The sequence below is a fragment of the Sus scrofa genome, chromosome 5, assembly GCF_054392235.1.
Source record: "Sus scrofa isolate SSC_HxYL_T2T_F1_AM1 chromosome 5, Sscrofa_HxYL_maternal_Yorkshire_Landrace_v2.0, whole genome shotgun sequence".
NCBI lineage: Eukaryota > Metazoa > Chordata > Mammalia > Artiodactyla > Suidae > Sus > Sus scrofa.
The window spans coordinates 22,379,073-22,394,467 of NC_139387.1; the positions used below are offsets into that span (position 1 = coordinate 22,379,073).

At 40.1% G+C, this 15,395-nt stretch overlaps 1 protein-coding gene across 20 annotated transcripts in view; it reads right to left on the reverse strand.

Moving 5' to 3' along the window:
- Positions 1-15,395, reverse strand: part of TESPA1 (thymocyte expressed, positive selection associated 1) — a 129,298-nt gene that overhangs the window by 102,350 nt on the left and 11,553 nt on the right. For 18 of the 20 annotated variants that reach the window (XR_014803295.1, XR_014803292.1, XR_014803293.1 and 15 more), the window contains exons 7-9: positions 12,508-12,716; positions 10,006-10,814; positions 8,612-8,705 (exon numbers count right to left, since the gene is read on the reverse strand). Coding sequence is in view for 13 of the 20 variants with exons in the window: in XM_084955848.1 (XP_084811974.1) it covers positions 8,612-8,705; positions 10,006-10,814; positions 12,508-12,716 (1,112 nt within the window). In the remaining 7 variants the exon portion in view is untranslated. Of the gene's footprint in view, positions 1-1,266; positions 2,743-8,611; positions 8,706-10,005; positions 10,815-12,507; positions 12,717-15,395 lie in introns of those variants that run through there. The other 2 variants (XR_014803296.1, XM_084955849.1) reach the window with 2 other exon arrangements.

Below are 15,395 nucleotides of genomic sequence, written 5' to 3' on the forward strand. Positions count from 1 at the left end.
TTGCTTTGGCTATTCAGAATCTTTTGTAGTCCCATACAAATATTAGAATTGTCTATTTGATTTATGTGAAAAATACCCTTGGTATTTTGATAGAGATTGTACTGAATCTGTACATTGCTTTGGGTATTATGAAAATTTTAACAATATTAATTATTCTACTCCATGACAACAAAGTACCTTTCCATTTACTTGTGTCTTTTTTAATTATTTCATTAATGTCTTATAGTTTTCAGTGTAGAGGTCTTTAACATCCTAAGTTAAATTTATTCTAGGTATTTTTATTTTTTGATGTAATTGTAAATGGAATTGTTCTCAATTTCTCTTTCTGATAGCTTGTTGTTAGTGTATAAAAGTGCAACAGATTTTTGTATATCTATTGTGTATCCTCAAAGTTTACTGAATTTGTTTATTAGTTCTCACAGTTTTTTTGTGGAGGCTTTAGGATTTTTTACATATAAAATCATGTCATCTGCAAATAGTGACAACTTTATTTCCTCCTTTCAAGTCTGGGTGCCTCTTATTTTTCTTGCCCAACTGCTCTGGCTAGGATTTCTGGTTCCTTTTTGAGTAAAAATGGTACACATGGACATCGTTACCTTGTTCCTCATTTTAAAGGAAAACCTTTCAGCTTTTCACCACTAAGTATGATGCTGGCTGTAAGCTTGTTATATATGGCCTTTATTATGTTGAGACGTGTTTCCTCTATGACCACTTTGTTGAGAGTTTTTATATATTTAAGTTGATAGCAAGTTAAGGTTGTTTTGTTTTGTTTTGTTTTGTTTGTCTCTTTAGGGCCACACCCATGGCATATGGAGGTTCCTCAGCTGGGGTCAAATTGGAGCTACAACTGCAGGCCTATACCACAGCCACAGCAATTTGGGATCTGAGCCACGTCTATGAGCTACACCACAGCTCATGGTGACACAAGATCCTTAACCCACTGAACAAGGCCAGTGATCAAACCTGCATCCTCATGGATACTGGTCAGGAGGTTCGTTAACCACTGAGCCATGATGATGGGAACTCCATAGCAAGCTAAGTTTGAATGCATTCTAAAACTCTACATTTAAACTTTCCATTCACATTTTGAGTTTTTAATCTCACATTTTATAATTCTTAATTTTGTGTATCCCTTAACCAATTATTTTAGTTCTAGTTATTTTCACTAGTTTTATCTTTTAACCTTCATACAGGCTTTACAAGTGATTAATCCACTATGTTTAATATATATTTACCTTTATATATATTAGTAAAGATAAAACTTACCTTTACCAGTGAGATGTTTACTTCCATGTGTTTTCCTGTTACTAATTAGCTCCTTTTTTTTCTTTTCCCAACTTAAAGACATTTCTTTAGCCCTTATTGCAAGGTCAGGTTAGTGGTAATAAACTCCTTGAGCCTTTGTTTGTCTGGAAAGTGTTTCTGGTTGGAAATTTATTTCTTTCAATACTTTGACTATATCATGCCACTTCCAGCTTGAAAAGTTTTTGCTGAGAAACTGGCTGATAGTCTTATGAGGGTTTGCTTAAACATAAAAAGTTGTTTTTCTCTTGCTACTTTTAAGATTCTCTCTTTAATTTTTGACATTTTATTTATAATCTTCATGTGAGTCTCTTTGTGTTCATCTTGTTTAGAACACTCTGGGCTTCCTGAATTTAGATGTCTGTTTCCTTCCCCAAGTTAGGGACATCTTTAGCCATTATTTCTTCAAATATACTCTCTTATCTTCTTTCTCTTTTCTCCTTCTGATACCCTCATAATTTGAATGTTTTTCCTCTTGATGTTGTCCCATAGGTCCTTTAAACCATCTTCATTTTTAATATTCTTTTTTTAATTAAAAAATTATTATAGTTAATTTACAATGTCATCAATAGCTGCTGTAAAAAATTCTTTTTTCTTTTTGCTGCTCTGTTTGGGTCAGTTCCACTGCCATGTCTTCCAGACCACTGATTCTTTCTTCTGCTTTATCCAGTCTGCTATTGAACAATACTAGTGTACTTTTTAGTTCAGTTATTGTATACTTCAAATCTGTGACTTCTGTTTTGTGCTTTATTATCTATTACTTTGTTAAAGTTCTCACTGTGTTTATCCACTCCTGTGTGTGGTGAGCATTTTATATTTTATTTTATTTTTTGTCTTTTTAGGGCTGCACATATAGCACATGGAAGTTCCCAGGCTAGGGGTCAAATTGGAGCTGTAGCTGCCAGCCTATGCCACAGCCATAGCAACACAAATCCAAACGGTGTCTGTGACCTACACCACAGCTCATGGCAATGCCAGATCCTTCATCCACTGAAGCAAAGTCAGAGATCCAACCTGTGTCCTCGTGGATACTAGTCAGATTTGTTACCACTGAGCCACAATAGGAACTCCTGATGAGCATTTTAATGACCATCACTTTGAATATTTTTGCAGTAAATTACTCATCTTCACTTTATTGAGGTTTTTTCTGTTTTTTTTTTTAATCTTTTTATTTCATTTGAAACATATTCCTCTGTCTCCTCATTTTTGCTTGACTCTGTGTTTGTTTCTATTGGTTAAGTGAAATGGCTATGTCTCTCAGTCTTGAAAGAGTGGCCTTGTGTAGGAGATGAATCTTATCATTTAACTTTACCCTAGTTCTTGGTTGTCTCTCAAACCTTTGTGCTTGTCTAAGCAGCCAGATTTATTCTTGATAAATCCCAGTTGTTGGAAGTGTGCCATAATCTGTGAGGGTTCCGGGGGAGGGATCTTCGTCAGCACCTAGTTTTGGGTAGATTGGAAGTTAGACCCTCAGGTAGCAGCTTTTAAGATATGCTGATACATACAGTTTAGTGGGACTGTAATTGTAGACTCTTCAGGCTTCCAGGCCAAGAGCACTGGAGGTATTGCCTTAGTAAATGTTGCAAAAATCTGAGGTCCAGGTGAGTATATAAGCACCATAATCGAGGTATTGGCAAGCTGTAACAAGGCTAGGTAAGAGTACAGAGATGGTATCCCTGGGCCAGTGTTCCCTGAGGATACTTCTCTAGCATCTGGGATATGTGATAAACTTGAAGCCTATTCCTCAGGCTGAGTTCAGGATAAGTAAAAATGCCTTTTTTCTCAGGAAGATTGAAGAAGTGTTTCAGTTTGTTGTTTGTGCAGTTCCCTAGGGGTGGTAGCCTGCTAAGAACTGTCTCTCTGATGGTTTCAGACTTGTGGGACCCAGAAATTCACAGCTATGCACTGAAGGAGCATCTCTTGTGTGGTCTATGCTTGCCTGCTCACTTTGGCAGGGCCATAGAGGAGTATCACACAGGGGCAGGACACTCACCTGGCTGGTTAAAGCATGTTTTTTTTAGAAAACTTGTAAGTTGTTTATTTGTCTCTTTGACATGTACATAAAATTAAAAAAAAAAAACAAACAAGCCTCTTGCCACCATTACAAATCAAAAATGTCTTTCTCAAGAATATAGAAGCCATTGATTTGAAATGTAATGATTAAGGGTTATGGCATCCCCACCTCCCTTCATGGGAGGGTAGGAGTCTAATTTTAAGTGCTTGGCTCCAACAGCAAAACCACCATATGCCATAAAAATATGAGAGGTATTTATTTTTCCACTGAATAAAAGCAACTAGCTAATACAGTTGTCCACTTCAGTTACCAGGCGAATCTAGGATAAACACTATATGTGAAAAGTGGTGCTGTCAAATCCTCTTACCTGAGGACTAGTTATTGTTTATTTTGACAACATATATATAATGCTTTGTATCTTCTTGGCTATATAGGAGGATAAGCTTTCCTTCTGTCTTTGCAATCTCTTTATGAATTGTCCGTGATGCACATCATATTCTGGTTTAGTGCTCATTCAAAAACAAAGCTGTTTTCTTTCTCTTATATCCTCCTGAAGAGGGTTTCTGGGTGGCGGAAGACTTTGTTTTTAATTATATCTCCCCAACAGACACAGAATGATCTTGGTAAGAATTGTAAATGAGGCAGAAAAATAATCATCACATTCTCATGATGTTCTCTCTCCCTCCCCTCTCCCTTTTCCCATTTCTCCTTATACTTCCTATCTGATAGTCACTTTTCAGAATTTATTTTGGTATAAAAATAACTGCCCAGTGTCATTATCTATAAGATGGGGAACTTATATCACAAGATTAAATGATTTTTAATTCCTATAAAGTGCTAAGGGTAGTGTATGACATGTAATAAGCACTATATATGTGTTTGTTGTTAATATTATCATATAGGAAGATCTTATGTCAAAGAGCAAGTCTGTAGCTACTTGGCTCACAAACAGATAGTGCACTGAGTTACCCACTGTTTGGGATTGTCTCAGTCTAATTTTTTCCCTTATCTATGCTCTGCACCAGCCTCCCCACCCATCACGCTCATCTCTTCTTCCACTGCCACCAGCAGAGTTGACCATAAAACGAAACCTCTAGATATGATCATTTCACAAATAGAATATACATTGTCTTATGCTATCTCAGACCTAATAAAACAAACAAACAAACAAACAAACACAAATAGAAACCTTCTTGACCCTGCTTCTTATAAATGTGGTAAAGGTCAAATACTTTAACAGCAACAGTGCACCAGTAAGAGGGTTGTGAATTTGAAATTCTTGAGCATGGTGCAAATTATGAAGAATGATGAGGGTCATTCTTTGCCAGGAACTTGGAGGAAGATTAGGACTTATCTGGCAGATACTAAGTGATACCATGGGAGAGAAGAAAGCTGATAGCTGGGGACCATATCTTTAACAGAAAAAGTGCCTTTGCGTAATTACAGAAAGACACTCACTTTATGTAGATAAATTAGGGGAATAAGAAATTCCGTCTCAGAAGATGAAGACCCTTGAGATTTTGGAAGATAAACTCAGTAGAGTTGAGTTCCAACCCTTATTTTCCTTTTCAAGTGAATGCCTTTGTGCAACATGAGGACTGTACAACTCGACAAGTGACCGGCTAGATGCTGCTACCACTTTCCATCCATGCTTGCACCTTTCCTGTGCCTGATAACAAGTAGTAGATTAATCCCTGGAGCTAGGTGGAGGGACCCTAGGAGATACTGACAGACCCTGGAAGGGGTAGTATATATGTCCCTCTAGTTCTGCCTTTGATGGTGATAAGTGAACTTCTCTACCCATGTTTCTCATGCAGTCTTTGCTCTTGGCAGTACTGAGCTATTTCACAGCTATTCCTCACTCCTTGTGATCTTTTAAAGGATGATTGAGAGAAATAGTTTATAGCTTTGTGAGAAGATTATTAAACAACTCATAGAACATTGGAATTATTTGGGAACTACTGTAATCCCCTGCCTCAGTGAAAGAGATCTATCATTCTTCTAGGGAATCATAAAAGGAAAACCTACAAAAATCATCTCCTAATTTACCTGAGAGACTAAGTGCATTTAATTTCTAAAGTTACTGTGTTTCATTGAATCTTATAAGCTACCATTTTTAAGACTTTTAATTACATATATTTGCCTCCTTAATAACACTTATATGCAAAGTTTACATCCTTATTAAAATTATACATACATACACACACAAAATTATATCTGCTGACAACTGCCAGTTGTTAGACCCATTCTACTTCAGAGATATTAAAATGTAGAAAAACTTATATCTTAGAATAAGTGAAATACAACATCTCCAAGCACAATAACTCTTGCTGTAATGAAATCCCTTCACCCTTGCAGAAAATGGAATCTAGTTACTTATTTAAAATGTATGATTCAGGAGTTCCTGTTGTGGCACAGCGGAAACGAATCTGACTAATATCCTTGAGGATGTGGGTTTGATCCCTGGCCTTGCTCAGTGGGTCGGGGATCTGGCATTACTATGAGCTGTGATGTAAGTCACAGACACGGCTTGGATCTGGTATTGCTGTGGCTACAGCGTAGGCTGGTGGCTGTACTCCGATTCAACCCCTAGCCTGGTAATCTCCATATGTCACAAGTGCGGCCCTTTCAAAAAAAAAAAAAAAAAAAAAAAAAAAAGGATAACTCCCAGAAAATTCCTCCCTGGCAACTGAATTCCAATCTATTTGTATACTGTTTTTTAGTCAAACATGGAAGAAGTTTGTGAGAGGAACTGATGTCTTGGGTATCACATGAATTATCTAGAAAGGTATAATTAATCACATAGTTCCTGCATCGCTTGCTTTGCTGGACATTTTAGCATTTTCTTGTGTGAGGCTGACATCTGCTGGACAAATAACATTTGAACAAAGTTTAGTATTTTAGACTAAATTAATTTTTTTTTTGGCAGGGGAACCTAGCTGTGGAGTATATATTCCACATTTTCTATTTGAATTTGACAAATCTAGAAGTTAACTTTCTTTTCAAATTTTGTACTCTGTGGCTGATTTTTGATGAGTTTGAAAATGAGAGCCTACCCTCAGGGCATCTTTAATGGGCAAGGATAAAGCTCTTTAATTAAACTAGTCATTCTTAACCCTCACCAGGCACTAGAATCTCTATCTGTGATAGACTGTTTATAAAGATGACCACAAAAACCCTCCCATCCCACATGCCTCTTCACAGTGTGACTTTGCCACTCTTATTAAAAAAGTAAAGTCTGTTTCCTTTCTTTTGAATCTGTAATTTGATTTGACCAATAACATGTGGTAGAGGAGACACGTTGCAACCTGCAACATATCCTTAAAAAAAGGCATTGCAACTTCAGTTCTTGTTGAACATCCTCGTAAGAAAGATAAGTTAGACTACTGAAGAATGACTCAGCACATGGAGAGAGCAACGGGCGGACACTCAGGACTGAGGTTCAGCACCAAGGTCAGCAACATTGTGGGTGGGCCTATTTTTGACCTTCTCGTTCAGCCCAGTCAACTAGCCAAAAGCATCTGGGGAAGTGAACCCAAGTGAGAGAAGCAGAAGCCCCCCAGTAAACCCACAAAATAGTGAGAAATAATAAATACATTTGCCTTTAATCTACTACATTTTGCGTAACTGATAATACTAGGAAAGCTTTTAAAGAAGAATAAACAATCATGCCCAAAGTGCTAACCTAAGAGATTTGTATTTAATTCTGTTGGGTGGGGTCCAGGAAAGAGCTTTTTTTTTTTTTTTTTTTTTTTTAAAGGTTTCAAGATTGAGAACCACTGATCTAAATATTTCATTCCAATGATTACCTTTTCTAAAATTATCATCATTATCAGTAGCAGCAATATTATAAGTTATTCCAATGTGTTACATTACCTCTACATAGTCCCTGCAAAGTATCATAGGAACAAACAAAAGTTAAATGATTTCTGCAAGATCATTGAGCTAGTATGGGGTAGGTCATTTGATTCAATATCCTAAACTCAACATATAGTATATTGCTGTCTTCTACTATTTACCTCTTTTGTAAGTGATGGATATATACAATCTATATACCTGGAGATGAAGGTAATGGGTAAGAGAGAAAGAAGGAGTGATTAGGGCCTTAAAACTATACATAATTAGAGTGAAAGGAATTAGGGTCATAAAGACCTCTGTGATTCTGGATCCGTAATAGTGAAATTCTGGTGTTCTCCAAAAAGCTATCAGGGTAGTATGTGCAGTAAATAGTACTAAGACATTAAAAATGGAGGGAATGCTAAGCAAGATGATTCATTTACTTGATTCAAGAAACATTTCAATTCCTAGTACCTTGGAAAAATCATTATCCCTGAGGCCACCTTCTCTGTAGTCCTAGGGGATAAGGCAGAACACCAGGACACACTAATTTCTGCCTAGTTTAATAATAAATCTTTAGCCAAAATGTAAAAAACAAACAACAACAACAACAACAAAAAACACGAAGGACAGCTTTAAAAGAGTTAATACTCAAATTTCACATCTGGAGGAAAGACTTATGTGAGATTCATTGTTCTTTTGTAAGAGGGAAGGAGAGCTATGTAATCAAACCCTAGCTGCAGAAAGGAACTCCAGAGCCTAAATGAACATAGTTGTGAGGTACATTGAGGAATCTTTCCTAAATCCAATGATATGGGCTAATTAGAAAAGCAGGTGCTGGGGTAAATCTCCATGGTTGCTCCTTACCTGGTGGTACAACCACAACGATGCTTCTCAAACTTCCATGTGCAAGTGAATTGCTGAAGGCTCTTAATAAAATTGTGATTCATCAGGTCTTGGGGTGTGGAGGGGCAGGAATTCTACATTTCTAACGAATGATGATGAGTGATGTTAATACGTCTGGTCTGCAGACTACATTTTGAATATTAAGATTACACAGACTATCCCACAGCACAACAGTTCTCAGATGGTGATCTCCAGGCCAGCAGCATCAACATCACCTGAAAACTTGTTAGAAATGCAGATTATCAGGCCCTGTCCAGACCTATTTAATCAGAAACTCTGGGAGTTAGGACCTAGCCATCTGTAGTTTAAACAAGCCCTCCAGTTGATTTTGAGGCTCAAGTCGGAGAATGACTGATCTAAGAAGTATTTACCCAGCTGTAATAGAATCACCTCAGGAGCTTAGAAACCAGCCCCTGGTGTCCAGGCCATATAAATTGAATCAGAAGGCAGGATGTGGGACCCTTCATTGTGAATATTTAAAAAAATCCTCCCATGGTCTTACAATGGGCAGCCAGGTTTGAGAACCAGAGAGAAAGAGAGAGGCCCACTTACTTCTTGAGTCTTTGCCAGCAAAAGTCTGGTAGAAGTGGGAGTTCCTGGGTCTGATGGGCCAATGGCTCTCCTCCTCCTCACTGTCGCTTTGCACCTGTAACCAAGACCCCGGCAGAATTCAGTCAGCGCCAGTGGTGGAGAAAGGTGGAAGCTGGCAGGTAGCTGTAGGGGAAGGAGGCTGAGTGTACTTGAGAGACTTGGCCTCTTCTCTTGTGCTAGAAACCTGGTAGTGAGGAAGGCAGGAGCAGCTCCACATCCAAAGAGAGGGGACACCCATGCAAATCATTAAAGCTTCTCTTGTGGCAAAGATTTGAGAATTTTCTCTTGAGACCCCAGCACTTGATAGCATTACTATCTCTAGACCCTGGCAAGAGGAATCCTGAATGTTAGAGTTCACGGGATGAAGAGCTGGTGGACCTGGAGGATGTGTGCATTTTGATCTTGCATTACTCCTTCTAGAACATGCTCTGGATACCCAGAATCTCCCCAAATGCTACTCATATATCCTCAAACCTATTTTAGAGAAATGCATTGGTTTGCTGGGTGTCTGTTTTCTCAAGGGCCAGCCTTTCTCCTAGAGTTTGCACTCCCAGGCCTGAGTGGACGACCAGTGGATGCTTTTGTCTGTGGGCAGGGAGTGTGTGGCGTTTGGATATGCAGGCTGGGGTGTTCACATATGTGTGTGCGAAATCCCTTAGGGTACAGGACCGACCTGGGCATGGGAAGAGAAAGAGACAGGCCGGGGCTGGGGAGTAGCTCTGCCCCCACTGCCTTGTTCTAGCACTGAAGTCCCAAGAGTGGAAATTCCAGATTGGAACCTGAACTTCCAGGTCTTTATGATTACATACTTGTCAAGGCAGAAGAGAAGATGTTTCATTTAACAGTGTTTAGCCTAGTGTATAACTGGCCTCTATCTGTACTCTTGTGTAGATCCCACAAACCTATCGATAGGGGCAGGTGTACTTGATGAGGAGCTTCATTAACGATCAGATTGGATGAAGAATTAGAAAAACAGTGCTACAAACCTGGATGCTCTTGAGAAAGGAGGCCCATTTCTCTTTCTCCTTCCTCCTGTATTAACCCATTCCCAAAGATTTATTTAACTTTATTTTTTTATTAGAATATAGTTGATTTACAGTGTTGTGTTAATTTCTGCTGTATAGATAGCATAGTGGCCCAGTCATTCACACACACACACACACACACACACACACACACACAATCTTTTTCTCATATTATCTTCCATCAATTTCTATCTCAAGACCAAAGATTTCTGGATGTGATTCAAGAATTGGTATATCTGGCAAGGAATGGGAACATGGATTTCCTTCACCCAAGGGCTAGAATCCAGAGACTTTCTCTGCCAGCCTCCCCCTCACTTCCAAGCCACTCACCTCCAAGTCAAAGGTGTCTTGCAGCTGCTGGGTTAGAGATCGGTGCAGTTCTGTTTTCTCTTGGCTAGGATTCCATTTCTGTTGGATGATGGACAGGTCCAGCGATTTAACCTTCCTGCCCATGGGATTCTTTTGAAACAGGCTCTTTCTTGCTCTGCTCTTTCTCTTCCAGAAGGTCTCATCTTTGGCTGAGTGGACTTCCTTGCTGGTGGCCTGTAGACCCCACATCTCTCTCTTTACCTGAGCAGGGTCTGCATTCCACTGTAGATCTGCTCTGCGCAGAGAATGTGTGCAACAGGGAATCCTGAGGTTAGAATCCCAAGTTTGTGCTGATGCTTGTGTTGTAGACATCCCCTGCTGTGTTTCCTCTTTAGGGCAGAGGACACATGGACAGGAAGAAGTGGGCAGCTTTGTATCCCTGACAGGGGGCACAGGATCTCCCCATGGGCCTGGCCCAAACCCAGGGTCTTGCTGGAGGACCAACTTCTCTCCTCTCACTCTGTCCATCACCTCCCACACCACTTGGTCTAAACTGTTCCTTTTAGGGGTGTTGTCAGGTGGTGAGAGCCGATCTCGTGGGCATGTGTACAGGCACATTTTGGAGATGGCTTTCCGGAGGCGCTCTCTGGGTGAGTGAGGTTCAGGTTCTGGGGTCAGAATCTTGATGGATGGCACATCAGTTGCGTTGTTGCAATTCCAGAACATGTGGGATGGTGTGAACTTTTGGACAGGTGTCTTAGACACATAGGAGTAGAGACAGAAGAAGGCATCAGCAGTGACGGCCAGTGTTTGCACTTGCTTAAACCTGCCTGCAGACAAGGGTTGAAGAATGTGAGCCCAGGGGTCATTAGCAAATTACTTCTTGAATCTTTCCCTTCAATAATCTCCCTAAAGCTCAAAATTCAGAAAGATGGTGTCAATTGCTCTGCCTGTTTTTCTCCCATTTAGATTTCTGACACCTGGGATTTCCTTTCTAGAGCTTCTTGACTTTTCGACTCCCTAATCTAAGCAGTCTAAAGATTACTTCTATACAGGATGAGAAACTTTTCTATATATTAATTTAGCACATCCTTTCTGCTGTCGGTATACAACGGTCTCTATTATAGTGTTCGCTTTGGATGACAAACATGACTAAAAATGGGAAAAATTAACATTATTTTCTTAGGTGGTAGGAAAACTTTAGGGTTATAGAAGGATTCCTGGTAGCAGCAAATTTGAGGGATAGCAATTACTAGGCAATGGACAGGGTAGATAAATTAAGATTGACTGTATTACTTCTACTAAACATTGCTTCTCCAAGTGCGGGCAGTAGTCCAGTAGCATCAGCACCATTTGGGAATTTGGGAATCTCAGGCTGTATCTCAAGCATCTTAACAGTATCCTTTGGTATTTCATGTGCACATCTATAGTTACAAAGTGCCATTATAAACAGTATATCCATTAAACTCTAAGTGTCCTAAAGGATCCCGTTCCTCTTGCCTAGAGACTGTTCTTCCAGAATTTAACATCTGATTATGTATCCAGCACATAAAAGAAATTCCATAAATCATCCTCAGTCTTTAGTGTGCATAAAAATCATCTAAAATGGTTGTGAAAATTCTCCAACTCAAAACCCTTGTTTCAGTAGGTGGAGCTTTCAAGTGTAGTTTTACTAAAGTTTTAAGTTGCATCTGATTCAAAGACTATGAAACAACACTGTCAGAAACACCATTATATTGGGGGGGCTGTAAAAGAATATAATTTGAAATATATTCTCACATACAGAATAAATTAGTCTTATATTCCTCTTAGAGGTAGAAAAGCCTCCTCATGTCTTTCCTTAGTAGGGAATCAGGACAGCTTAAATCATTGTTTCCCTAGATGTGTAATCGAAGGATTACATAGAAAAATCATCGGGGTGCTTGTTTAAAATAAATATTCCTGAGCACCCCCTACCACCTGCTCTGAGAGAAAAAGCATATGAATATGGATGTTTTATAAACTCCTGCATAGTTTAACATTCTTAACTTGGAGAACCACTGCCCTAAATGGAAATTATTTTTAATGTAGTGGCTATAAATGGAGAACATTAGATAACTCCAATTAAGAAATAAGAAAATGGTATTTTTAAGTCCACAACTTCTCAAGTTTAGTTTTTCCCAATACCTCAAATGTAAGTCCCTTTTTTACAATAAATTCCTCTTTGAATTCAATGGCAAAAAAAAGAAAGAGAAAATGGGGATAAGATTTAAAGACGTTGTTCCATTTGATTCAGCTAAAGGAAAGAAGATCTAAGGAAGGTTATCGTGATGAGACCTCCTGAAGAAATCGTCCTTCAGCGAGAGAAGCAGAAGTTGAAATTCTCCATCTTCACTGAAGACAATATAGGAAGAAACAGACCTAAGAGACAAAGGGTTGAATGAAGTTGACTAAGAGAAAGTAGGATTTAGAGTCATTGATTCCTGCCATGAATGTCTGGAGGCTGGAAGAAAAGCAGGGCATGGGTCCGTGGTTAACACTCACTGGCCAGCATGAGACAAGGGTCCTCCATCTCAATCCTCCGCACCTGGGCCTTCAGGAAGAGCTGGAAATCAATGCCCTTGGCCTGAGAGGGGGTGGTGAAAAATCGGGCAGGAATCCGGGAAGTGTCTTTGTGGTCCTCTTGGCCAAAACCCAGACTGAAAAGGACATCTTCTGCATCTTCTTGCACCTTGTCCAGAATCTCTGAGATGCTAAAAAGAGGGAGTTTGGGTAAACAAGGGCAACTTTGAGGCACGGGGTAATCCAGAGTATCTAGAAAAACTGTCAGGAGACTGAGATGCCTTTCTGGCCATTTCCCTATAGACCACTGTGACTGAAGAAAGCTTTCACTTCTCTGAATCTAAACTCTCTGTCTGAAACATGGCGATTACAATCCAGCCCTGGTTTAGCAATTGAATGAGAGTCTGTAACAGTACTTGGAACAACTGAGTATAGTAATTGCAGATGAGTGAAAATTTGCTATGAGATGGATTTGAAAAATCAAAAGCAGTATAGATGCAAAGAATTCTGTGGTTGTGTTATTAACCAGTCAGTTTCCACTTGCACATACTATGACACACCTGGCTTTGGCCAAGTGCTTTCTAACTTGCTACCCAGCTTGCACCAGTGGCTGTGTGGACTAGCCAGGTGATGAGTTTGTAAGTAACATCAAACTCATTTTATTTTCACCCTGAGGATAAAAACCTTTTAACACAGGTTATGTGCAAAACCTAATTTTGAGAAGTAGGACCCTTTGGATCAAGAACTCTGTCTCTATCTATCTGTCTCTCTCTTGGTATAGCACCAACATATATGTTTACATCCAAATCTTTGTAGCACCAAGCTGGGCGACACTAGAGTTCAATAATTGCCTGTTACAGATGGGGGTAGGGGAACTGTGAGCTATTTGAAGCTTTGTCTAATCACTGTTCCTCCCTTCAGAAAGGACGCTAGGCTTTTTGATCCAAACCAAGGTTATCTTGTTCAATTAATAGCAGAATAATTGGAATCCCTAGATCTATTCTTGTGCTTTCCTCCTAGGTGCTAATTTTGTCTCCATAGTCCTAAGTCACCTTATCTGAACTGTGGGCATAAAGCAGATCACTGAGGAGGGTGGAGATCAAAGTGGCAAAGAAAGAAGATGTTGAGCTCACTTCCCCCCATGAGCACATCATAAGTGCAACTACATCAGGAGAAATTCTTGCTAAAAACAAACTGGAGACTAGCAGAAAGACTCTTAGGCAACCAAGGCTGTAAAGAAACATCTACATGAAATTGCGTAGGAAGAGAAAATAAAAATGGTAGGTCAGGACCTGCACCCCTAGAAGGGGACAGGGAGTAGGAGGGGGATTACATGGGCTCAGAGATCCTCCCTGGGGGTGGGTGGTTCAAATCATAAGCTGGGCACCCCAGCTCTGAGGTCTGATACTTGGCAGAGGAGTCCCATTAGCTGGCTTGAAAATCCCTGGAACTGACAGGAGAGCTGTAAGAACCCTAGACTTCGCCCATGAAGAGTGTGCACATATCTGCTTACCCCCGAAACAAGGAGGAGGAAGGAGACTGAGAGTGCCAGGGGATTCCTGAGACCTACACTGAGCACCCACTCCAGCTCTTCTTCCTCCACGGTGCAGCTCTCCACTAGGGTAGGGTGAAGGCGGCCATGACTGAGGAGAGCGTGTAGGTGAGGGGGATGGGGCTGGCTTGGACCTGGCACTACATCTGAATGGGGTGATGGCAGCCTTTACTGGCACTCACAGAGAAGGGAGACTGAAGTGATCTCAAACTCTTACTGTTATGCCAGGACTGCTCCAGAGTGGGCACCTGCTCCTGCTTTTCTTGCTCCAGTCCTGCTCCCTGCTGGGGCAAAGGTACCAATGCAGGGATGGGGGAAAGCACACGCTTAGAAGGAATGGAACCAGCTTGGACCTGACCCTCGGGGATTCTGCTTCAACAACTTAGGACACGATCTTGCCCCAGACAGGGTAGTGTAAGCCACTGAGCATGGGAAGAGCCGTGGCTCACACCGGGCCCTGGCTCTAGCCCCTCCACCTGCAGCACACCTTCCCCTAAGGTCCTGCACACCCTGTGGGAAGATGTGACTTCAGATCCAGCTCTCCCACCAAAGCCCCTGGGCACATGCAGACTGTATAGGCATACTCCTTCATATGCACACCTCTTCAAGACCGGGATAGGTAACTATCCCAACTTCACCTGATTTTATATGGGCAGAGAAAGTTAAGCAAAATGAGAAGACAGAGGAATTTGTTTCAAACTAAAGAACAAGAGAAAAAATAAGGAATGAAACATGAATAATTTACCAGAGAAATAGTTCAAAACATTAATAATAAGAATGCTAAACAACTAGGGAAAAGAGAGATGAACACAGTGAAAATTTTAGCTAGGACTAGAGAGCCCAGAAATAAACCTGTGCCCTTATGGTCAATTAATCTACAATAAAGGAGGCAAGAATATACAGAGGGGAAAGACAGTCTCTTTAATAAGTGGTGCTGAGAAAACTGTAACAGCTACATGTATAAGAATGAAATTAGAACATTTTCTCACATCACATAAAGAAAATAAATCCCAAATGGGTAAAGACTGTTACATAAGAACAGAAACCATAAAACTCCTAGAAGAAAACAGAGGCAGAACACCCTTTGGCATAAACTGTAGCAACACATTTTTTTGGATCTGTTTCATAAGGCAAAGGAAGCAAAAGCAAAAATGAACAAACGGGACCTAATTAAACTTAAAAGCATTTGCACAGCAAAGGAAACCATAAACAAAATGAAAAGACAACCTATGGACTGGGAGAAAATATTTGCAAAGGATGCCACCAGCAAGAGATTAATTTCCAAAATATAGAAGCAGCTCATACAGTTTAATATAAA